This window comes from Labrus bergylta, chromosome 16, assembly GCF_963930695.1.
Source record: "Labrus bergylta chromosome 16, fLabBer1.1, whole genome shotgun sequence".
Lineage (NCBI taxonomy): Eukaryota > Metazoa > Chordata > Actinopteri > Labriformes > Labridae > Labrus > Labrus bergylta.
Genome location: NC_089210.1, coordinates 16,493,277 through 16,518,406, shown reverse-complemented (window position 1 = coordinate 16,518,406; position 25,130 = coordinate 16,493,277). Strand labels below are relative to the sequence as shown.

Genomic DNA, 25,130 nt, shown 5'->3' with positions numbered 1-25,130 from the left:
GCCTGAAGAGGGGATTAACGTGAAAACGCTCTACTTTCAATGGAGACTTGTTAGGAACTCACGAATTCCGGCTTTTTCTTTATAAAGAACAATAACTAAGTTATTTTTTTTTAACCCGCAGAGTTATCGTTTATAGTTTGTCGCGTAATTCATCTCGTAAAAAGAAGTTTCGTACAGATCCTGAAGTTTGTCCACAAGTGGTTTTGAATGAGGAAATCGTCCCAAGCTAACGTTATGTAGCAAGCTAATCTCATATCTGTTAAACCATCGTTAACAAGTTCTAAATCCTACACAGAGGTGAGTCACTTCAAACCTTTACTACAACGAAACGCGATTTACTTCTAAATCAGGAACACTTGGCGTAAAGTAGTGACGTTAGAGAAGTCAGCGGGTTGGATCCTGAAGAGAGAGAGAGAGAGAGAGAGAGAGAGTGTGTGTGTGTGTGTGTGTGTGTGTGTGTGTGTGTGTGTGTGTGTGTGTGTGTGTGTGTGTGTGTGTGTGTGTGTGTGTGTGTGTGTGTGTGTGTGTGTGTGTGTGTGTGTGTGTGTGTGTGTGTGTGTGTGTGTGTGTGTGTGTGTGTGTGTGTGTGTGTCCGTGCGTGTCTCCGTGCGTGCGCGCGTAGGGAGGAAGAGGCCGATGGTTATGTGATCTGGATTAGATTTGTTGTCTGTCTCAAAGTGTTACCTGTTGACTGTGTTTGCAGGTATGACCGAGTACAAGCTGGTGGTGGTCGGGGCAGGAGGCGTGGGGAAGAGTGCTCTCACCATCCAGCTCATCCAGAATCACTTTGTAGACGAGTATGATCCAACCATCGAGGTGAGACACACACACACACACACACACACACACACACACACACACACACACACACACACACACACACACACACACACACACACACACACACACACACACACACACACACACACACACACACACACACACGACCCTGCTTGTAGACACACCATGTGACTCTCACATGTGGTTAAAACCAGGTTGACTCATTAGTCGATACTGAACAATTAAATCAGTGATGGACAAAGTACACAACTTGATTTCTTGAGTCGAAGTAGAGATGCTCCTGGTCCAATATGACTCCAACACGAGTGTAAAGGAAACTCTTGATCTTCAGCCGCTACACAAATGGAGGTCGGTGCTCTCAGAGAAGGACCTCAGGTGTTGAAAATATATCTCATGGGACTCTTTCTCTCAGACAGAATCCAAAGAAAGGACCGGAGCACACGAGTCATAAATTGACCTTAAAGATGCTGAAGTGATGTTTATGTCTCTAACAGCGCTGAGTGCAGGCTGCTCATTAAAGGAAAGTCAATACTTTGAGTTTGGATTTCATAAAAGACAGGTGTGGAGGAGAGAATGAGTCTATTAAAAACATCGCAGGCAAACTCATGGCACATTCTGAATTGCACAAATTGAAATGTTGCAGCAGGTGTAATCGTGCTTTTTACACGGCGTGCAGGAGTTCACCTGCAAGCTGTACAACATCGGGTGCTTTAGGAGTTCTATTCTTGTTGCCGTGGAATCGAAACGGTCATCGACACGGTTTTATTTTTTTAAGAGTATCATATCAAAGTTTAAAATCCTGTTACCGTGACAACCCTAGGTTAAATAATTCAGCTCCTTCCCTCACTTTTTTTTCCAAATCATAAAGGGGAAGAAGAAAAAAAATTGTTTGCATGCAATTCATTGTTCTTTCTAAGAAGTCAATAACCGACCATAACCTCGCTTCTCTGGACCTCTCTGAACTCCTGCACCTCAAGACCCCCCCCCGCCTGTCCACCATGGGGTCCAGGGCCTTCAGCTGCTCTCCCTCCCACCACACATCCATAACATCGACTCTCCCTCCATTTTTTAAATCTCATCTCAAAACACATCTTTTCAAACGGGCGTATTCAGTCTGATCTCCATCCGGTCTCATGAATCCTCTTCACAATGATAGTTGCATAACAGATTGTCTCTGTTGCACAAACACATTGGCAACACTAAGTACCAGGATGTTGCCAACGCATTTTTTGCACAACCTACTATCACTAACTTGACATGTGAAGGTGAGAGTATTTTATTGTTGTCATGATTCTAGATTGTTTTAATCGTTAAAATCAAAACATATCAAAGTGTGTTTCAGAAGCTTCTTTAGATTTCTTCTTCTGCAAAATGAAGATGAACACGCTGTAACTTAAATGCATCATCACAAAGCGGCTCCATAACAAACACTGAGACCTGCTCAAACTAATCCATCTGTACGCCTTCATGCCAGAGTCCTCTTAGCATTTGTTTGAAGTCAGTAAAACCCGCCAGAAAGCCGCTAAAGCAAACAGCTCTCCTGTAAACCCTCGTTAGTTTCTAATTAAGTGCCACAAACGAGTTTAAAACATCAGCTCTGCTCGGCCTGCTGTGTAATCTCTCTTGTTACACAAGTCAGGTGTAAATCTGTCTTCAGTTTCCTGCAGACGCTCGACGCTGTGAGTCAGCTCGCCGTGTTACTCAAACGTGGAGGTTGTGAAATATTCAAGTTGATTAGACGTCCTTCCAGCGGGACGTGTTGCGACATGACGCAGCAGAGTGACAGTCATGGAATGAACGTGACGCAACCTCTGCTGCGTTTCAGGACTCGTACAGAAAGCAGGTGGTGATCGATGGAGAGACCTGTCTGCTGGACATCCTGGACACTGCGGGTCAGGAGGAGTACAGCGCCATGCGGGACCAGTACATGAGGACGGGGGAGGGCTTCCTCTGCGTGTTTGCCATCAACAACACCAAGTCGTTTGAGGACGTTCACCTGTACAGGTACACAGAGCTACCTTTTTAATAGAATATGTGTTTGTCTGCACTCCTGAGAATATTACCCATACTGCCCCTGAAACCTCCTGGAGGTGCTTGTTCACACATGCACCTCACACCTGTCAGACAGGGGGCGGAGTCTCAGGTGGCAAGAAGTTACTGAACGACACAGACGGAGTAACAAAGTCTGATGCTAAAAAGACAATTTTTACTTTATAATTTCTACTTGGAGTTTGAAATATTTAGTTTAATTAACGTGCACAGAGATCGAGTCGGTCTCGTGCAGACAGTTTTTGGTCCGACCCCGATCACAGGATGTAAACGTCACCACCCCTCCTCGTGGTGAATATTCCTGCTGCATTCTCACACCAGCTCACTCTGACTGCATGTGGAACATTTATAAGAACGCTGGCATTAACCCTCGTGCATCACTATGGAGATTTTTGTCCATTTGGTCAAATTTGACCTCTTCATCTGGCCATCATTTGTGTTTTTTTTCTTAAATTACAACAGTGACATCAAGTAATCAAACTGGCATTTAAAGGGTTAAATTCCTAAAAAAATATTGACTGTTTGGTAGTTTTGAGCAGGGCTGAAGTTGTTTAAGAGATGTATGCAGAAAAAAGTAGAAAAAATATCAATCTGTTCTATTTTTATAGCAGATTTTTGGAAGTGGACATTTTTGTTCTTAGTGACTTAAGAGGGTCGTACATGAAACTGATGCCTGAGGGTTAAAACTTCTGGGTGGAGTCTGAGTGAATGACGTGTCCATTTGCGTTCACACATGCTCAGCTCTCCTGGAGGGTTTTCCGTTTTTTTAGTGAATGCGTGAAAGCAGCATCAGTAACAGCTGCTTCCTGATTGGTAGTTTATGTCTGAGCATCTGAGCGAGGTCAGTTTGTTTGAAAAGTAGAATTTTTTTTTGAACTGATCAAACAACATGAAGCTAAACTGATTAGTTTAACAAGCACTTACAGAAAGCAATAGTGAATGTGTGTTGAGTATCACTTCCTCTCCCCGAACCCGCTGGTCACTTATCTGAATGTTGACGTAGATCACTGATTGTTAGGTCAGTCACTCAGAAGCTGCTGCTTGTGTTTGCTCCTCAGAGAGCAGATCAACCGGGTGAAGGACAGCGACAGCGTTCCCATGGTGCTGGTGGGGAATAAGAGCGACCTCGGTACTCGCACGGTGGAGACGCGGCAGGCCCAGGAGCTGGCACGAAGCTACGGAGTGCCGTTTGTCGAGACCTCTGCCAAAACCAGACAGGTCGGTAGAAAGAAGACAAGCCGAGCCTGTATTTGGTTATCAGGGAGGCGTGCGAAGTAAAACATCTGCAAACGCAAAATCTGAGATCGGATTTGAAGAGAAACCAAAAATGTGAAGATTGCTCATTTAAAATCAAATGTTTTGATTTTCTGCTGCAGGGGGTGGAGGAGGCGTTCTATTCGCTCGTACGGGAGATCAGAAGATATAAAGAGACCAACCGCAGCAACAAGAAGAGCAAGAAGAACACTCAGAGACGCTGCAATATACTATAGCAAACCACACACACACACACAGCATCTTTTACAGCACTTGTCTCATTCCCTCCCTCACTCTCTGCACCTCCTCCTCCTCCTCCTGCGTCGCGTTGGAGGCGTCCAGCACTGATCTCCACGGGGCGGAGGAAGACGAGGAAGAATCTGTTTTTACTGCTGTCACAGTGTGCAGAGATTCAGGGTCGTCTCAACACCAGAATATTAAACTCAGACCCCAGTTCAGTACCCGTTTTGATACCACAGAAGCAAAAAATAGAAGTCCCAGTCCCCTGACATAGAGGTTCATATCTTTTTTCTTTTTTTTTTTTAAATCAATGAAAGAAATGCACAAATACATTGCCAACATATTTGTGCAACTCGTCTGTCTTTGCGTCGCTGCAGCTTCTGGTTTAAAATCTGACTGAAGCTCTGAAGGTTTCTTAAAGGCCCTGACACACCGAGGAGATTGTCGTCCGTCTGTCCTAGTTGGACCGTTGGTGAGCGGTCGTCGCCCTACTTTTTGTGGTGTGTCCGGCCCCCGTCTGCCTTTTTTTTTTTTTTTTTTAGCTGATTCGACATGTTGAATCGTTCTGTGAGAGGAATCTCTCTGATTGGCTGTCCTGAGGTTTCATTTCTCTCCAGCTCTCCTCTCAGGTTCAGGAAAGCCCCTTGAGCATGTCGCTGTAGTGTCCATGCTTTCACTCATTAGTGCGGTTTCTCTTTATTTGTCTCCTCCGCCTCTTCTTTTCTTTTTACACTAAAAGACAAAGGGCTGACAACGCCAGCGCCATTTTCAACTTTTTATCAGACATTAATCTCCATTAGTAGACTTCCTATAATACGAGTGGTGAGCGACAGCGGTGTGAAAATGGTCTTCTCGTATCATAACAGACTACCGCCCCCTGCTGGCATGGAGGGTTATTTCCTCTTGTGCAGAACGTACGTGGTGGTTGGCCGTCGGCTGTAGTCTTTGTGGTGTGTTCAAGTGCAACTTTTTGGCCAGGACAAAAGCGACTTGAGGCGAGGGAGAAACTCTGGATTAAGGCTCCTCCTAGAAATATCAGGAGTTTTCTGCAGGTGTGAAAGCACGATCACAGATGTTAATTTGTCCACTGTGCTGTGTCCATCCACACTGGGAAGTCTGCCATTTTCTTCTTTAATTATACGACTAAATGACTTGAAACTTCAGTTTATAGTCGATTTTTTTTTTTAACAAGTTGAGCTCTAGTATAAACTAAACTTCAGTAGGTGGTAGAAAGTATTTTTTGTATTTTTCCCTGAATGTAAACGAGATGATTCTCTTCTCCTGTGCTCATTCCTCCAGCCAATGTTTTTTTAACGACTGTTCAGGTCCTGTTAGGGGGTCCAGGGTTCACGCTGCGACCCTTTTAGTCCCAAATCTGAAATCACTGTTTTAGTACTCGCCATTTTTTTAAGAGGTGAAACCTGTGATGAGTGAATGTGATTGTTTGGTACATCATGAAAACATTACGATCAAGAAAGATGTTCTTTTTTTTGTTTTTTTTAATACCGGTTACCTGCCGCTCCCCGACAGGTAACCGGTTTCTGTACGTTTGGAAAGTGTAGTCTTCCTTTCTTGTTTTTTTTTTTTAAAAGGTTAGCATGTCGTCTGAGGCTTGAAACACACCAGCTCTGTTTTTTTTTATTTCACTCACCACGGCCACAGACGGTGCACTTTATTCACCTCCTGCATTGATTGTAGCGTTCAGCTCGTGCCATGTGGAAAGTGTCGAGCAGGAACTGAGGAGCCGTATCAAACGAGCGGCTGATCTCTGATGTCACTTTGAATTTTTCACAGAATCATTGAAGAGTTTGCTCCACATGTTCTCTGTTTCTCTAATCTCACTTTAACTCTGTTTCGAGCCTCAGTGTTGTTTTGTTTTTTCTCCTCCCGTCTGACTGCAGATATCTGAGACAGTCCATACGATGTTTAAAGCACGCTGCTGGACTTTCAGGACATTCAGTAGAGCTTCACTTTTTATAGCAGTGAGTGATTTAGTTAATAACTGTAAGAGATTGTAAAGAAAACATCTATTTTTGTAGCATTAGAGCTCCCAGTTTAAGTGAACATCTGGATTCAGAAACAGATGTTTGTTTATGAAATTCAGGGAGCTCACTGAGTTTGTGTCCTGCTCTCTGAATCAGTGCATGAAGAATTCCTGCTTTCAGCTCCGTGTCTCCGTCCGGACTTCAGAATAATGTTTTAAATGATTTTTAAATGTGGAGAACTTCACCTGACCCCAACGAGTTGTTCCTGACCGCTGTCATCTTTGAATCTTCCAAACATTCTGCTGTAACGAACAAGTAAACGTCTTCAGCTCTGACCTCTCATCTCGTCTGTATTATTATTCTTTTTTTTTTATGTTTACTGATTAAATCAAGTTTCAAGGGGAGCGCCTGTAGCCTAGTGGTTAGTTTGTGCGCCCCATGTGCGGAGGTTATAGTCCTCCAAGCGGGCTGCCCAGGTTTAATGCTGCATTCATGTAGTGTCGGACACATCCGAAAAACGAGTTTCCGAGTTGTAAAATGCACATGAACACCTGCTCAAGTGGGAACAACAACTCGGAAACTCTGAATAGAATTAGGTGCCCTCGGTTCAAAATGTTTAGTTTTACTTTTTATTAATTCAAGTATTGTGCATCAACTTTTTGCTCAAATCTAACTTTTAACAGAGACATTCACACTTCTTCGAGGCATCAACACTGTCGTGCTGGAGTCGGAAGAACAACTTCCAAACTCGGAAACTTGGACCACCCGAGCAGCACCTGAATGCAGCATGAATCCGACCTGTGGCTCCTTTCCCAAACGTTGTTCCTCTCTCTCTGATTTCTGACTCTATCCACCTCTAAATAATAAAAGGCATAAAAAGCCCCCAAAAATAAATCTGCAAATAAAAAGTTTTATAATATAAAAAAAAATAATATGTGGAGAGCTTGGTGCATTTCCACCTGATCTGTTTAACCACAAACTATCCAGACATCATCGTTCATGTCTGAAGAAAGGAACAAACAGTCCTTCTCGTTTAAAGGTCATTTTGGTTGAAAGGTTTCAGATCAGTTATGAGGAAGAGATTTGTTCATGAGGTTGGACAATTACACTGAAGTTCCTCTTCTCATGTCTGTCAGTGCCATCAGTCTGACTTTGAGGAGTGTAAACCTGATCCTGTTACATCACTGATGATCACACACGACAGCACCAGAGGAAGGATTTTTGCTTTTACAGTTTATTTTACAAAAACGTCTACTGTGAATTTACTCAAAATAGAAAACATAGAAATAGTGTGATATTCAAGTCTTTATACAAAGAGAGCGAGCCGTGTGTTTCCTCTCACCAGCCGAAGCGAGACACCAGCTTGCTCTGGTCATCCAGATCTTTCTGAACCTTCTTCCTCATGTAGAAGATGGGACAGTCCCGGCTGCAGACGGGTGAGGACAGGGAGAGTGTGAGTGGATGTAAAGCTGTGTCTTAGTAAACACACAGATGTAGAATAAACATGTGGTGAATATTCACCTGGTACACAGCACGTCCTCGTGGAGGGAGCCTTGACACCGCTGACACTGAGTCCACAGGCGGGAGAAACGCTCCTCCAGCGTGTTCATGTGAAAGATCTGGAAGAGTTTAAAGAGTGTTTTCAGGGGGGGTCACGTGACGATGGTTGGCTAGAGGACGTGTTTTCACCGAGCTCCCGCTCCCACTCTATTTTGATTATATTTGATACGGTCTAATGTATCCAGTTTAGCTTATTATGTCAACACATTGTTGTAACAACTTGTAACGAGAAGAAAGGTACACCCTTAAGTGACAAGAGATGTCGAAACAGACGAAAATTCAACCACGCAAGTCAACAGCTGCTACAACTGCTAGCCAAACGAGCACTGCGCACGAAGGAGGCAAAACCCTGCCTACAATGGATGCCACAGCTTTAATTCATGAGGTAACTCAGAACTTTAGCGACGTTTTGGAAAATAAACTTTTTAAGTTCTCTGAGACTTTGGAAAAAATTTCCACGACCCTGGAAAGCCAGTCCAAACGCATTACCGCGGCTGAACAGAGAGTATCGGATGTGGAGGACACGGTGGCCGGTCTGGAGGCAAGACTCGCCGACGCAGAGAAGAAAATGAAGGTGATGGCTGATGGCATAGTTGACATGGAAAACCGGAGCAGGCGGGATAATATCCGCGTACTCAATTTGAAAGAGGGCACGGAGGGGAAGCGCCCGATAGACTTCTTTGAATCTTGGCTGCCCACCGTTCTCAGCCTAGAAGCGAGCCCCGGTACCAAAAGCCGTATTAAAATTGACCGGGCACATCGGAGTTTGGGACCGCGAGGCGCACGCCCTCGCCCGGTGATCATCCGTCTGCACAACTCCAGGGATAAGCCGAGAATAATGGCAGCAGTGAGGGCAACGCCTAACCTGGAATACGAAGGACAGCGGATCTTTATACACCAGGATTTATCGTCTGTGGTTCGAGAGAGGCGACGCGCATTTAATAATGTATGTCAAGCTCTAATCCACAAGGGCATACGGTTTAACATGCGCTTCCCGGCTACACTGACAGTGAACTACAACGGCGCAGAGCACAAGTTTGAAACACCGAGAGATGCAGATAACTTTATCAACACACTGGAATAAATCTGGTCAGTAGTTACTTGTTAACCATAGCTCTCTTCTACCTAAATATAAGACTGTAATAATCTAAATACTGGCATGGCTAAACTATATTTTGTCTTTCCCAAGTGTGTCTCTTGGTGTGAAGCAGCCTTTCTTTTGTCTGGCTAAAATATTGATAACAATCAAGGGGCCCTCTTCTTTCTCTTTTTATTTCTCAAATATTATGGCCATAGAAGCTTTATGGTAATTAAATGCCAAATATAACAGGCATGTAATAACTTTATGTTGTGGGGACGGGAGTGGATATGGAGGGATTTTTGTTTTGTTTTGCTTTCTCCCCTCCAGAGGTGATGACTCCTTCTGGCAGCACGTGCTCCTATAGTACTACCCATCTGGTAGCGTTTGGTTTTTGTTCTGTTTTGTTACTTTATACACTTCATGCTCTTATGCTGGCTTTATATTTGCATGGTGCTCTGAGCATGGAGAAGGTTCTGGTTCTTCCATCTTTAGGTGATGGATATGTTTATGTCAGCACAGTTTCTATGTCAAATGATGCTGAATTGATCTTTTTTTACATACAGTGGGTTGTATATCAGGCTAAATTGTCTTATTTTATTTTTTCTTGTCAGATAAACACGCTACATAATGAGTAACATTAAAATTATCACATTAAATGTCAAAGGGATCAATAATGTGGTAAAGAGACGTAAAATACTTTCTATGCTCAAAAAAGACAAGGTACAAGTGGCACTATTACAAGAGACCCACCTTACAGACCTTGAACACCTGAAGTTAAAACGTGATTGGGTCGGCCAAATCTTTTATTCCTCATTCAACTCAAAAAGTAGAGGGGTGGCAATTCTCATCCACAAAAATATGAGTTTTAAACTTGAAAAAGTTATTCACGATACAGAAGGAAGGTATGTTGTAATTACTGGGTTTTTATATGGAGAACATGTTCTCATGGGAAGTGCTTATGCCCCCAATACTTTTGACAGCTCATTTTATTCAAAGTTACTGGCTGATATATCTTCTATTTGCCCCCCTTTTGTTATATTAGGAGGAGATTTCAATTGCGGATTGGTTCCAGAAATGGACCACAGTCCATCTAAAACTTTACCTCTATCCAGGATGGCAAAAGCCACAAAGGATCTATGTCTAGATCTAGGCTTATTTGATGCATGGAGAATCATTAATCCTCGAGAGAAAGATTTCACTTTTTTCTCTCGCCCTCATCGGTCTTTCTCAAGAATTGACTATTTATTTGTTTCAAGATCAACACTCGACAGGACTAAATCCTGCTCTATTGATGCATGTATCCTTTCGGATCATTCATTAGTTTCTATAGAACTCCTACCACCTTATTATGACCCTTTATCTAGACACTGGCGCCTAAATTCATCTCTTCTCAGCGATCCTGAATTTGTAACATACTTAGAAAAACAATGGGAACTTTTTATTTCCACTAATGAATCACCTGATGTATCTGCATCTACTTTATGGGAAACAGGCAAGGCTTTTCTGAGGGGGGGCATCATTTCTTATACAGCTGCTAAGAGGAAAAATGCACTAGCGAAACAGTTAGAGCTTGAGCAGCAAATTAAAACCTTGGATAGAGTCTTTAAAACCTCTTCCTCCGTTTCGGTGTTTAAAAAATTAGAAGCAGCGCGCTCTGCCTTAGATCAACTTCTAACCCAAAAAGCAGAATCAGCTATTTTTTTTGCTAAGCATAGATTATTTGAATCTGGAAACAAACCTGGCAGGCTCCTTGCCAGTCTTGCAAAAGGCCGGGCAGGGTCTTGTGTAATCCCATCACTCAAAGATTTCAAGGGGAAACAACATTTTGAAACCAAAGTTATCAGTAAAATAATGAAAACATTTTACCAAAACCTTTACTCTTCTGAGTGTCAAAACACTTCGATGCTGAGAAAACGATTTTTTGATAAAATAAATCTCCCAACTCTGTCTGAAACAAACAGAAATGATCTATGCAGACCAATCACAACACAGGAAGTTTTAGATACTATTAAATCTCTACAAAGTGGAAAAGCCCCAGGTCCTGACGGGTTCGGCCCTGAATTTTATAAAAAAATGTCCAGGTTGGTGGTTGGACCTTTAACTAAAATGTTTATAGAATCTTTTGAAAGGGGAACACTTCCACCAACTCTAAATCTTGCCCACATCTCCTTGATTTTAAAAAAAGATAAACCCTCAGATAGCTGTGCTTCTTACAGACCAATAAGCTTACTCGGAGTTGATAGCAAAATATTATCCAAGCTTCTGGCTCGAAGACTGGAGGAGGTCTTGCCCATCTTGGTTGGGTCAGACCAGACAGGGTTTATAAAAGGTAGGTACTCCCACTCCAATGTCCGTCGGCTACTGAATGTTATACAATTTTCACAAAATACAAAAAAAAGGATTCTTGCTGTTTCATTGGATGCAGAAAAAGCTTTTGATCGGGTGGAGTGGGAGTATCTATTTGATGTTCTTAACAGGTTTGGTTTAGGTTCTGGTTTTACTACATGGGTTAAGCTCCTATATAGATCTCCGTCTGCAAGAGTTCTGGTAAATGGTTCAGTGTCTGAGATGTTCCCTCTGAATAGAGGCACACGGCAGGGCTGTCCCCTTTCGCCGCTTTTATTCGCACTTGCGCTTGAGCCTCTCGCAGAGGCCATTAGAACCCACCGTTTTTTTTCTGGTGTCACATTGGGAGACACAGAATACAGGATCTCGCTTTATGCTGATGATATATTGTTGTTTATTACTAATCCAGAGAGCTCCATACCGGTATTGGAATCGATTATAAGTGAATTTGGCCAAATTTCAGGTTACAAAATTAATTATGACAAATCAGAGGCCTTGCCTCTCGGAGACTTTGGTGTCCCGGATACCCTTGTTAATTTTCCGTTCAGGTGGTCAATTTCAGGCTTTACCTATCTGGGGATTAGAGTATCAGCAGACATAAAAGAATTGTATAAACTCAATTTTATTCCAACTTTGAAAGCAGTTAAAAATGACATCAGCAGATGGTTTGATCTTCCTCTGTCATGGATGGGTAGAATAAGCTTGGTTAAGATGAATGTACTTCCCAGGATGTTGTACCCAATGCAAATGCTGCCACTTAAGATCAATAGAAGAGTTATTTTGGATATCGAAAGATCTCTTTCAAAATTTATATGGCATGGCAAGAAATCTAGGCTAAAGATGAAGACCTTACAGTTGCCAATAGACAGGGGGGGTCAAGCACTTCCTAACTTTCTATATTACAATTGGGCCTGCCACGGCAGGATAATATCACGCTGGCTAAACCATTTTTTACATCAAGGGGAGCCTCTAACAGATTCATGGTGCTGTTCCCCTCTCTCTCCTTTCAGTCTCCTCTCAACTGATGCTGGCGAACTGCCAGCAGATGTTAAAAACAACGCTGTCATGTTTAGCACACTTAGAATCTGGAGAGATATTACTAAACACATTGGCCGGAGAGGTTTTTCATCAGCATTACAACCTCTGACTCAAAATAAAGCCTTCTCTCCAGGTATAGGGAAAAGTATTTTCAATGACTGGTATTCAAAGGGTCTAAGATTTGTGGCTGATTTATTTCAAAATGGTGATTTTATGTCATTCAATCAACTCAAGACCAAATACAGAATACCAAATAGTCACTTCTTTGGTTTTCTCCAAGTTAGACACTTTGTCAAATCAGATCTGATTTTCCCCACTGATCAATCATTGTTGAGCTCAATTGAAAGTTTTCTTCTCAATTTTAGTTTAAATGCGCTCAACGACAGAAAAATAATTTCCCTTTTTTATGACAAATTACATCCTATTAATTGTGATAGGGTTGAGAGAACTAGGGAATTATGGGAAAGGGACTTGGAGGTTGAACTTAGTGCAGAGGCGTGGTCAGGTACCTTTGTTTCAGCTAGGAAAATCTTTACATGTAATCGACTCAAAGAGAGCCAATACAGAATATTACATAGACTTCAGCGAACACCACAATTTTTAAACAAAATGAGTCCTCAGATCTCCGCCCTCTGTGTGAAGTGTAAAAAAGAAGTAGGAACTTATTATCACTGTGTATGGCAATGTCCCTTAATATCCAGGTATTGGAAAAATGTTGCCCAGGAGCTTGGCTTAATTTTTCACAGAACAATAAAACTAGAGCCAGCATTGTTTCTCCTGAACTTACCTACGCAACAGTTTTCTCTATCAACAGGACAGCTCGTTCTACTGGGTAAACTTCTGCTCCTAGCGAGGAGATGTATTCTGTTTCAGTGGATTCAGGAGAAGCCTCCGTCAGTTACGCAGTGGTACAGAGAAACATTTAAGGTTCTTCCTATGGAACACCTCAGTGCTAAATTAAAGGGCAATAACAACTTATTTTATAATATTTGGCAACCCTTCATAGATTATCTTCCCACTGATCTGGTTGGCTTATTGCAGAAAGGGTGCCCACACTTTATCTTCAAAAATACATCATAGTCATGTTTTTTTTTTTTTTTTTTTTTTTTTTTTTTTTTTTCCCTTTGACATGTAATTTAGGTAGATAAGATTGTATCTGATATGATATATGTTATTACAACCCATGTATGTTATTTTTATTTTTTATTTTTTATTTTTTAAATATATATATATTGAAAAAAAAAAAAAATTATTCAGTAATTTGATTACATCTGTGCTGTCTTGTTCTGTGCTTGTTATGTTTAAAAAATGAATAAAATATATATTAAAAAAAAAAAAAAAAAAAGAGTGTTTTCAGGTTTTTAAAGCCTCTACTGATGTAAACAGGTGAGAGGATAACGTGCGCTGGTCGGAGTCGAAGCCTCAAAGTGCATCAACATTTTCACTCCCTGCTGGGCCTGTGTCCACAAACAGGTGGCTGTGGCTCAGTTGGTAGAGTCGTCGCCTCTCGCCTGAAATGCAGATTGACTGTTGAGGGTTCGATCCCCAGCTGAGCAACATGTCCGATGTGTCCTTGACACTTAACCCTGCGCTGCTACTGTGGCAGTGTATGAATTAGTGTTGTACCTACTCTGTGATGTACATCGCTTTGGATAAAAGCGTCTGCTAAGTGAATTGAATTGTAACACAAACGGCGCTCTCAACATTCGTTTCAGCTTCTCACCAGCACTCATTGTTGCTAGGTTACAAAAGTTAACTTCTGCTTCCCTCAGTAATGTCTGTTACGTGTGTTTAAGATAGCTCCGTGTGCTTAATATTTGTTTTTCTTCAAACCTGGTCAGAACTTGGACTTTAGACTCGTTAGTGAATAAACAAGCATAAAAAAAGACGGTTCTTTACCTCCTTCTGGTAGAGCTCGGACTCCTTCTTCTTACAGAAATCACAAACCGCAGCTGAAATGACGTAAATATCAGATGTCACACAAACATTCAACAAAGGGTCACTCAGTAAAGACAGAAAGTTCAGTCAGACTCTGAGCGCACACACACCGTCTGTCTTGAGCACGGCCTTGCAGCCGATGCAGGTGCTCCTCCTCTGAGCGAACGCCATGAGCCCGCCGATCTTTGAGGTGAGCACGGTCCTACAGCGCGTGTGGTCGCCCTCTGACGGGAGACAGAAGATTTTTATTTACACTTTCAGGGCTGAACTTTTCTTAGTTTGTCATAATGATTAATCCTAAAAAAAAAACATGGCTGTGATGTGCGTCGTCTGGACTCACTGAGCAGGATGCTCTCGGCTTTGCTCTCTCCCAGGATGGGCTCAAATATCCTGAGCAGAGGTTTAGACAGCTGCTGCTCCAGGTAGTACTGCGTGTCGATGGGAATGTTGTTCTCCAGCACAAAGATCGGGTCCTAAAGCAACACGTGGAAAATCAATATCATCATCCAAAACAATATCTGATTATAAAAGGGGGGGGATGTAAAAAAAAATGTATGATGTACAGATTAACAAGGACTCCACTGACCTCTGACTTCATGTACGCTGCTACTCCCTTTGCCGCCTTGATGATGACGTAGGGGACTCTGTCTCCCAGATTGGGGGCGCTGCCGGCGTCTCTCTTCCTCATTCTGTAAAATACCAGTTATAAACGGTCACTTCACTCATCACACAACATTCAAAGTATTTCTCTTGGCAGATCATTTGATGTAAGATTTACGTGTTCACCTTTCAGCCAGCTCCACGTGCGCCTGCTTGCCGGCGTACTCCTGCGCCGTGCGTGTCAGCTCCTTGGTGATGACCAGCTGGCTGATGTCGATCCGGTTACAGAGCAGGTCTGAGATGACTTCTTTAGCGTGATCCACAGCACCCTGAGGATCCCTGAAGGAACACCGACCCTATTCAGTACTTAAAACATGCACAGTGTGTGTGTCTGTACCTGTGTGTACCTGTGTGTATGTGTGTGTGTACCTGTCTGTGTGTGTCTGTACCTGTGAGTATGTGTGTGTGTACCTGTCTGTGTGTGTGTGTCTGTCTGTGTGTACCTGTGTGTGTCTGTGTGAGTGTGTACCTGTGTGTGTGAGTGTGTACCTGTGTGTGTGTGTGTGTGAGAGTGTGTACCTGTGAGTGTGTGTCTGTGTGTGTGTGTGTACCTGTGTGTGTGTGTGTGAGAGTGTGTACCTGTGTGTGTGTGTGTGTGAGTGTGTACCTGTGTGTGTGTGTGTGAGAGTGTGTACCTGTGTGTGCGTGTGTGTGTGTGAGAGTGTGTACCTGTGTGTGAGTGTGTGTGTGAGAGTGTGTACGTGTGTGTGTGTGTGTGTGTGTGAGAGTGTGTACCTGTGTGTGTGTGTGTGTGTGAGAGTGTGTACCTGTGTGTGTGTGTGTGTGTGTGTGTGTGTGAGAGAGTGTGTACCTGTGAGTGTGTGTCTGTGTGTGTGTGTGTACCTGTGTGTGTGTGTGTGTGAGAGTGTGTACCTGTGTGTGTGTGTGAGTGTGTACCTGTGTGTGTGTGTGTGTGAGAGTGTGTACCTGTGTGTGTGTGAGAGTGTGTACCTGTGTGTGAGTGTGTACCTGTGTGAACCTGTGTGTGTGTGTGAGAGTGTGTGTGTGTGTGTGTACCTGTCTATGAGGATTCTCTGCAGACAGGTGTTGATCAGGTTTGCCACCAGGGGGGAGTTGTCTCTGCGAACAGTCTCGATTCCTTTGCAGTCCATCTTGTCGTGCGTGTCTGCGCTGGAGGAGAAATAGAGGCCTGCGTAGCGTTTCTTGTTGATCAGCAGGTACGGGTAGTACACCTGTGGAAGTGAAGAGGACGAGAGCTGAGAAGCTGAGGGGACATAGAAGTTTTTTTTTTTTATAAATCCAGTTGACGGCGGCGTTACCTTCTCAAACTCCAGCTTGATGGGCGGTGTGAAGTGAGACGACACCCACTCTGCCGCCTCCCTCCCGACTTCCATGGCCTCCTTCACTGTCTCCACTCCGAGCTTCACCATGACGGAGTCTGTGTCTCCATAAATGACCTTTGAGAGATTCAAATGAAAACACTTCTTCAAGCAAGCGCACATGAAAAACATCTGGTAGAAGGTCAAACACTGGATTTAAAAAAATGTCCCCTTCTTTAAGTTCAACAAGTGAAAAAGTAATAAAAGAGTTTGAGTGAATATTGGAGGGTCACTCCTTCACGTTTTCCTCACCTTGGCGTCACCTGGGTAACCATTGGAAAGTGTATATTTGGACTCAACCAACTGTTTAGTTTGCTCGATCATCTGTCGGCCAAAACCAGTGACGCTCTGAAAGGAAAAACAAAAAACATTACTGAGGACGAATTTATGGATGTTTTCTGTGTTTTTATACCTGCTGTGTTTTACCCTGTGAACTTAAATGTTCTTAAGAAATAATGTGCTATATAAATAAAGTTAACTGATGGCTTGGAGAATGCATCACCCTTCCACATAAGAGCAACAAACCAACCTGTTGTTGTTCAGTGTGACATCGAGGTCTTTAGATTTCTACCTGTTCTGAGGTTTCTTCCTCTACACTTATCTTTGCTCTACATCTGTGATGTTTACCGTCTCTGCTCTGACTTCAAGAAGCTCACCACATGACGTGTTGATGTAGGACAGCTGATGTGTCAAAACACAGAACAACAACAGAGTCATGCAACCTCTGAGTTCATGCTCACAGGACGGATTTGTTCAGATTCTCCTTTTGAATACTTTCAGTTTTAGAATCTTGATTTAGAAAACTGGAGTATTGGGGCGGCTGTGTCAGAGTCGGTCGACTCAATCAAAAGGTTCGAGAGTTTGATCCCAAGCTCCTGCAGCCACATGTCCAAAAAGTGTGTGAATGGATGAGTTAATACTGATGGACTCTTTCCACAGCAGCCTCTACCATCAGTGTGTGAATGTGTAGGTGTGACCTGCGGTGTAAAAACACTGAGGAGTCAGAAGACTAGAAAATAAAAAGACAAGCTCAAGTCCATTTTATCATTGTCATAACAATAAGCGGAGTATTCTAACATGCAGTCACCTGAAAACCTTTACAAAAGTCAGATTCACTACCCTGCTATGTCCTCACCTGTGAGATCTCTAAGCAGGGCAGCTTGCCCACCTGGGCTCCGGTGAAGCCATAGACAGAGTTTGCGCTGATTTTGAGGGCCAGCTGTCGGCCGTCCAGCACCTGCATTTTGAAAGGGTCCGTTTCCTTTTTCAGCTCGGTTTTGGCCCTGCAGAGAAAGGACAGGGAAAGGTTGAGAAGGGAGCCATGCTGAATGATTTCAAAGAAAATATTCTAAACACTTGTAGCCGTGAGTCAGAGAATCAATAATTTAACAGCCGAAGCAGAAAGTCAGAAGCTGTCTCCTAAATCAGTTACGTTTCCTGTTCAGACTGGCTTTTATTCTGTGGATTATTTGGACAGTTCAAACCTCTTTCTGGCAGACAGCAGGTTCTCCAGGATCTCAGGAAGAAGTCCTTTCCTCACAGAGCTCTTCACAAACATGTCCCCTGTGGGAGTCTTGATGAAGTCCTCCGGTGCGAGGCTGAAGACACACAAACACTTCAGACATTAGCTCATCATGTTAATACTAGAAGAAAACACATTTTATTGGGCATAGAGTGAGAATCAATATGTTAACTAAAGCTTTATTTCCACCACGTTAAGTTTTGATTTCTCTTTATTCTATTACAAACCTCAAGGCCAACCTAATAAATATGAAGAGTTATATTTAGCTCTCGCTCAGCTGCAAAAAAAAAAAAAAAAAGAGAGAGAGAGATAAAAGCCGCTCTGTGCCGTTTTAAACGTTGTCACTTTCATCTCTCCTGACTACAAGATGTCAGATTGCTCGTCTTCTTAAAGACAACCACAGAAGAAGAAAAGCACTTCTCACTTCTGTCTCTCCGCGGAGCCTTTCTGCAGCAGGGTGGTGTAGCACAGATTGTGAGCCATCATGATGGACGGATACAGGGAGGAGAAATCCAGGGTCGCTATGGGAACGCTGTAGTACCTACACAGAGAAAGAGAAGGAAGGTGTGTGAGAAAGCTCGCTCTGAGCTGAGGACAGCGAGGAGTCTCACTCATGCAAAGACATGTTTTTTACCCTTTTTCTGGCTCGATGACTGTTGCCCCGGTGTAGTCTTCTCCTCCTTCTGTCTTTACAACGGGCATGACCAGGTCCTGCTTCATGGCCTGAAGACGCAGAAACACTTATTTACCATCTTTAAAAGTGTCTGTAAGCATACAGTCTCTGTCTGGTGTGTTTGTTTGCCTTCGTTACCTGTCGCAGCAGCTGAGAGACGACTTTGATCTGCTGACCTCTGGAGAGCAGGTAGGTGAGCGGCACACCTGTCACTCTGGCCATCTCCATGTAGTTAATCACACACATCAGCTTCTGCAGCAAGCGCAGAGGGAGGTAGGCGTCCTTCAGGCAGTACACGGCCAAACGACGACGGGTCTGTTCGTTACCGTTCTGATGGTGGAGGAAAACAAGAGGAAGAAAATCTAATATTTAAATCATAAATATGATATAAATAAATATGATAAATTTAAATCATATTTAAAGATATTTGTCAGGGAAATTACACAAATATTGAAATGTTGCTCTAAATGATTTCTTTCTCTTTCAGATGCTACAATGTTTTGAGGTTTACCTGCAGGTCTGTGATGATTGAGTGTTGGACATCCTCCTTCTGCTCTTGCAGAAAGTGGTAGCTCACAGCATTCAGTGTGTACGAGCGCAGTTTGTAGTCCCTGAGAAGAACCTGAGGGAGACACAGAAACCAGTCACGGTCTCTTGTGTGAAAACGGGGTCGCACTGCACCACAAGCTAGCTGTGCAGTGACCCAACAGTTAATCAAGCTATGATTAATCATGACAGGCTGTTGATTCTGACCTGCAGCAGGTCAAACTGAACTCTCCCCTCCATGTTGATGGTCTTGTTCTCTCTACGGCCCATCTGCTTGCTCTGAAAGTTTGAGTCTTTCATGACCGACTTGATGCCTCGCACTCGACCGAGGTAGGGAAACAGATTCACCTGAACACAAAGAAAATGTTTACTTGAGTAAAACAGTGAGGGGGAGTGTCTTAAACTATAGAAACCTTTGGGATGATCATTTATTGTTTTTATTCAGTCTGTTTATTTATTACTATGAGTATTTTTTTTTAGGTCTGATATCATATTTTTACCTCTTATGTATAATTTGTGGTCGTCTGAAAATGGAAGATGGCTCAGTCTTACCTTTAAAGCAGCAGCTCTGTTGAGCAAATAAGGAAAGTCAAAGTTTTGGATGTTGTATCCCGTGATGATATCTGGGTCCACTGTCCTCATGAACTCCGCCCAGCTCTGCACACAGAGACACAAACAGAAACACAATGATCGACAAAAACACAAGAAAAGAGAAAGAGGAAAACGTGTCTGGAAAGTTTGTGTTTGTCTGTGTGGTACAGAAACCAGCGTGTTTACCTGCAGGAGCTGTTTCTCCTGCGTAAAACACAGGATCTGAGAGCCCACGATGCTGGCGCAGGACTGGAGGGTGAACACGGTGCGAATGAAGGGCTCCGTCTCACCCTGCCGCTGCACCATAGAGGCTATCTGAATGACAGGGTCTTTGTCTGCTTCTGGGAAAATACCTGGAAGGAAAACATCGAACACCTGAGTCAAACTCTACGTGTGCTTTTTAAACAAGTCAAATCAGGTTTGTATGTCGTATAAAATAAATGCCAGAGAGAAAAAAAGGAACCCTACCTTTCCTTCCTGCACACTCAATGTCAAAGCTGAGGACCCTGAGCGGGGCGATCCTCTGCCAGTCTCCTTCTGCAGGGTGACTTATCAAATCCGTCCATCCCACGTCCACCTCATACTGACACAAGGACACCTGAAGGACAAAAGAGGGGGCGACGGCTCATGAATACTTTTAAACAAGTCTGACAAAGTTAATGCAAAGTCATTTGATGCCACTCAGAGGGCTGCGTTCTCTCTGACTTTCTGCAGAACAAATACGAGGAGGCTGGATAAAGTCATAGTGAAACATTCAGAAGTTCTTGTTAACACATTCGGCTCGTCCTGCAAATACCAGGAGTTTTTTTTTTTTTTTTTTTAATTGTGAAAGCCCTCTTCACATGTGTGATGCTAAACATAGGCGTAAACTAGACCTACCTTTCCTGGGTACTGAGAGTCCGTGTCCCCCGTGCTCTTCTCTTCACGCACTCTGTACTTTCCTTTGGGAAGTTCAATCCAGCAGCATCCCACCACGTCACAGTCCACCATAAACCTGCAGCACACAGAGGCTCATTAGGATGAAATCCAGCTTCAGTATTACAATAACCGTTCAGAAAAAAAGAACATTAGCAACGATAGATCCAACATGTCTGAAATGATACGGTCACAAACAGTTAAAAAAAAAAGGTAAATAAGTCTGTCTGTTTACTTGTGAAATCACAGCCACAGACACAAACACACACCTGATCTCAAAATCGATGTTGGCCTCGTATGGTTGGTAACCCTGTATGGGGAAATGGCCGAATTTGAAGCCCTGCTCCAGCAGTCTCTTAGCGGGGGCGATGAGACGAGGCATCGCCATGGTTATCTGCAAAAACTCCAGAATGCGTTTCCCATGGTAACCATACATGTCTGTAGGGGAGAAAAAAAAAACAGATGTTTAACTCCAGGTATCGTCCCAAAAGAAGCTAAATCTACCATCTCTGACACCGTGTCCTAACAGCACATGAGCGTTGGATATCACACTGCATCTGTTCAATATTTAATTCTTTGCTTTTTGAATTTCCGTTTTCCCCTTGCAAAGATAGAAACGGGGCGTCAGGGTAAGAACAGCGTGCTGCGTCACACTGTGTCGCTCTCGGGCTGTCAGGACAATCAACAGGAAATAATAAAAATCAAGACGATTTTGTCGCTGAGGCTCGCTCGTGTTGCGTGCTGTTAGGAAAGGCTGTTACATGCAACTTCCACAACTTAGTTCAGCCTTGATGTGAGCGAATCTCAAAGACGTAAACGAGCGTTTTTAAAACACTTGTACTCACTCTCTTTGCGGGTGATGTCCACAGCCAACACTGTGACGGAGATGTTGTCCTTATTGGATCTCATATCCTTCAGGACAACATTGTTCAACTCTCTCTTGAATTCTCCCAGGTCACTCGATTTGAAACCTTTTCCAACAGGAAGCAGAAAGTGAGACTTGTGAGCTTGTAAACATTTGAATCATTCAGCATGCTTTAAAGTTATAACGTGATCATTCACAGATTAATGACAACAACTCACCTGTTGGAGCAGGAACATAGAAGTAGGGTGCAAAACCATGGATGTGACAACACACACTGTTGCCGCCGTCTGTCACCCCAAACATCCGGATGATGGGGACTTTTCCCTGCGACTGTCCAGGCATGCCAGCAACCGTTCCTCCTGCACAACACAGAAATCACTTTCAGACAGCTGTGATATTTTCTTTAAAGGGTATGAGGAATTCAGGTCCGCACTTCTGACACTCAAGTCTATTTGAAAACATCCACTTTAATATAATTACCCAAATAGTAGTCGAGATCAATCTGCTGAAACACCAAAGTATCAGATGACGTGTCCAGTGAAGGGGCTTGAGGTCGTCGCCATCGAGGGTTGAGGTCTGCTGAGAAGAGGCTGCCTAAAAAGATAAGAAGTAAAGACAGATATCAGAACAAACAGCTTGAAGTTGTGAAGTAGAAGTTTAGGTTGCCCATGCACAGTCGGAGGTTTAAAACAAGACAAAGTAACGTCTTTGAGCAACTTTATTTTGAACAGGGCAACATTTCGATCCATAGATCTTCCTCAGGCAGCCTAAATATTCTTTGTCCAGTGTTTAACTTCATGTCTTGACTGGGATTGCAGCTTCTGTACATGCAATCTCCTGCAAATGATTAATAAAGTACGCTGGCCAAAAGTCGCCAAAGGCTCTGCAACGGATGAAACGTTACAGAAAAATCTGCGGCATATTTAGAAACGCTGCACATTCACTACTTATGCAAAACATAAACGTATTCTGAGCGACACTCACCTACAGGAATGACATCATGGCCTGCCTGCCCCTCTGTCTCCTCTGCCTCCATGTCCACTTCATCAAACATGGACAACTCCTCTTCAAACTGCGATGGACTGTCCTCCCAGTCGCCTCCTGTTTTACCCCTTTTGGCCAGGGAGGCACCGCCAACAAAAGGGCCACCGTTGCGTCTTTTAAAATCCATGTCTGCAGAAGAAAAGTTGGAGAAAAGAGTAAACAAATATGTCCAATGAGGAGGCAGAAGCATTAGAACATTTCCAATAATACTACCTGCACAAACATTTTAAGACAATCATACACTGCTGGTCATGTGAGATTTTTACAGAACAGTGAAGCAACGATGCTTTTAAAACTCTTGTGACAATATTAACAAGAGCATGTTTTGCATTTTGTGTAGAACATCCTCAGCTCGCACAGTCTCAATTTGAAGACATGCAGACTGAACTTTAATAAGAGCCCCCAGATGGTCTCCATGACAACCTTCAGAATGAACTGTGAAAAGTTGATTTGTGCATGTCTAACTTTGTGAACAAGCTTGAACGTAAAGAGAGGGGCTTTGCGGGGTGAAACAGGTGCAGTGCTGTCAGTGATAAATACAGGAAAGAGTTACAATAACAAGATTTAGGTCAGCATTGGGTGGATAAAGTTCAGGAAGACCTCCATACACAGAAACTGACATATTCAATGATGTAGTTGTTGTTACTGTAATAATAAAGGAAAACACACAACTGCAGGTCATGTGGTGTGAATAATGCACAAAACAAAAGTAAGTGAAAGCTTTTCAACTGAACATAATAAGGTCAATTAGTTATGTAACCATCGTGACTGTTGTTGCTGTAAACGAAAGACAGAAAGACATCAAACACTTAGCATCATAACTACAGTAGCTACTATCTTCTCAATTCGCAGTGACACTTAAAAGGTGTTAACATGGCACAATACTGAGTTAGACTACGTTTATTAAAGTAATCCAGTGGTTCAGTTCACGTTGAGTTATGTTTCGTTCAACTAGAGGAGATACTTCTCTTTGTAACGAGGAAAAACAGGCTAGCAAGCGCTGCTGTCAACAAGCAGAGCAGCGTCGCGCCAAATCGGATCTTACCAAAACGCAGCGCCGATCACCACAAAACCTGTCGGGATAATCTCCAACAGCTCAAAGTTTCTCAGTAAAGTTATAAAACACCTGACAACTGTCGTAACTTCTTCACACCAGCCCCCTGGTTGACAACAGCTCCCGCCACTCGGCTTCAATTCGTGAACTTTCACCGACGAACGCGCGGAAATTTCTGTTTCGTTACTGGACCCGGAATCAAAGGAATGGACAGTGACGTCACTAGTAATACGGAAACCAGGGAGGGTATTAACACGGTTTGTCCTCACCTTGTCGATACAAAATACCGTGTGTTTCCGGAAAAATTACGTCAGCTCCGGTCGGCTCAGCAAGGGAGGGAAAATAATGATTTATCTAAATGTGTCCCAAATAAAGAGTTTAAAATACGTTTTTATTATATTTAAACCATTAAAATAAACTAAAACACTCAAGATGACATACACCTTTTTACATTTGGCTAAAAACGGAATTCAGTGGTAAGCTACTTGAAATTTGTTTTAAAGCCGGAAGTTTGATAAGTAAATTGTCTCTAGCCTACAAAGCAAATGTGCTTAAAATAATAATATAGCTTTATTTGTGTAGCACCTTTAAAAACAGATGTTTACATTACATCTACATACATTACATTACAAGTGCTTTGACCGACAAAGCAAAGACAGGAACTCAGGGCAATAACCAAATAAACATCATCAGTCAGGCCAAACAGAGAGAAGTCTAAATAGAAATGCAAATAAAAGGAATACGAAAGACATAACAGACATGCCCCATGACAAGGGGCAGATAACATGATAAAGCAATATAAATTAAATTAAAGATAGAAAGTAAACTAAATGATGAGGCCAATGTTAAATTATAAGAGGAGGAAGACGATATCATATGCAGACAAAGAGTTGTATCGCTTAAAGGTTCTCCCTTAAATACATTATTGGTACACTCATATTAATAAACAGTATTATCACACAGTTTCAGTGTTTCAGGAGTACTAAGATGAAATTCTCATCAGATCACAACAAGACAACTTGCTTGATTGACATGGTTTTCAGATCAATATCTTAAAGATAAAGAGAAGTAAAACTCAAACTTGTTCTAGTGAAGAACACTTTAAATTCAACTCAGACAGGAAGGCACCATAAATGGAAACAGATGTATGCTAATGCCAGTAGATGTCAGCAACAACAAGGAACATCCATCTCTTTTCATACGAATCAATGCACTCTGGGTGTTGTGCAGCTCCCTGAAAGCCTGAAAGTCTACAGACTCAGATATACTGACAGAGTCAAACTAAAGATTTGAAGGTGGCAGGGGGATACTACAATGCTGAGTGACAGATCAGGAGTTCAGATCTTTGCTAGATTTAAGGTTCCTGATGTATTGACTGTGAGACCCCCACAGGGACTCTCCCTTATTCTCAGCTGCTTTACCAATATAGACGAGTGGATACTGTAGGAGAAGCCAAAGAGGACTGTGGAGGGGTCGGGTTTCTTAATGTCACTGGTCACGTTGTTTTACCAAAACTATGCTCTGCGTGACCCTTTGAAGACATTATAAATAACCCTCTTGCTCTTCTCCTCCCTCTGGGGGGGGAAAAAAAAAGTGGTTGCCCCTGACTCCCCTCATTTGTTTGGATG

General features: G+C 42.8%; 2 protein-coding genes across 2 annotated transcripts; one reads left to right on the top strand and one right to left on the bottom strand.

Annotated features, from left to right (window-relative positions):
* zgc:55558 lies at positions 1-6,664 on the top strand. Its single transcript, XM_020653206.3, has 5 exons — positions 1-297; positions 704-816; positions 2,627-2,805; positions 3,909-4,068; positions 4,227-6,664. Exons 2-5 carry the CDS (start codon positions 706-708, stop codon positions 4,338-4,340), a joined length of 564 nt encoding a protein of 187 aa, XP_020508862.1. The 5' UTR covers positions 1-297; positions 704-705; the 3' UTR covers positions 4,341-6,664.
* An 881-nt stretch (positions 6,665-7,545) lies between these two features.
* On the bottom strand, positions 7,546-23,664 carry pold1 (polymerase (DNA directed), delta 1, catalytic subunit). The gene is made up of 27 exons (XM_065964370.1): positions 23,494-23,664; positions 22,389-22,577; positions 21,885-21,998; positions 21,623-21,763; positions 21,385-21,510; positions 20,809-20,977; positions 20,504-20,618; positions 20,093-20,222; positions 19,811-19,977; positions 19,586-19,690; positions 19,241-19,381; positions 18,999-19,109; positions 18,626-18,817; positions 18,449-18,537; positions 18,239-18,355; positions 17,777-17,890; positions 17,428-17,575; positions 16,545-16,640; positions 16,233-16,370; positions 15,970-16,145; positions 15,079-15,231; positions 14,879-14,981; positions 14,633-14,765; positions 14,403-14,516; positions 14,254-14,306; positions 7,851-7,948; positions 7,546-7,755 (listed from the first exon to the last, which is right to left on the bottom strand). The coding sequence occupies exons 2-27, from the start codon at positions 22,573-22,575 to the stop codon at positions 7,668-7,670; spliced, it is 3,318 nt and encodes a 1,105-aa protein (XP_065820442.1). The 5' UTR covers positions 22,576-22,577; positions 23,494-23,664; the 3' UTR covers positions 7,546-7,667.
* Between the last annotated feature and the right edge of the window lie 1,466 nt (positions 23,665-25,130).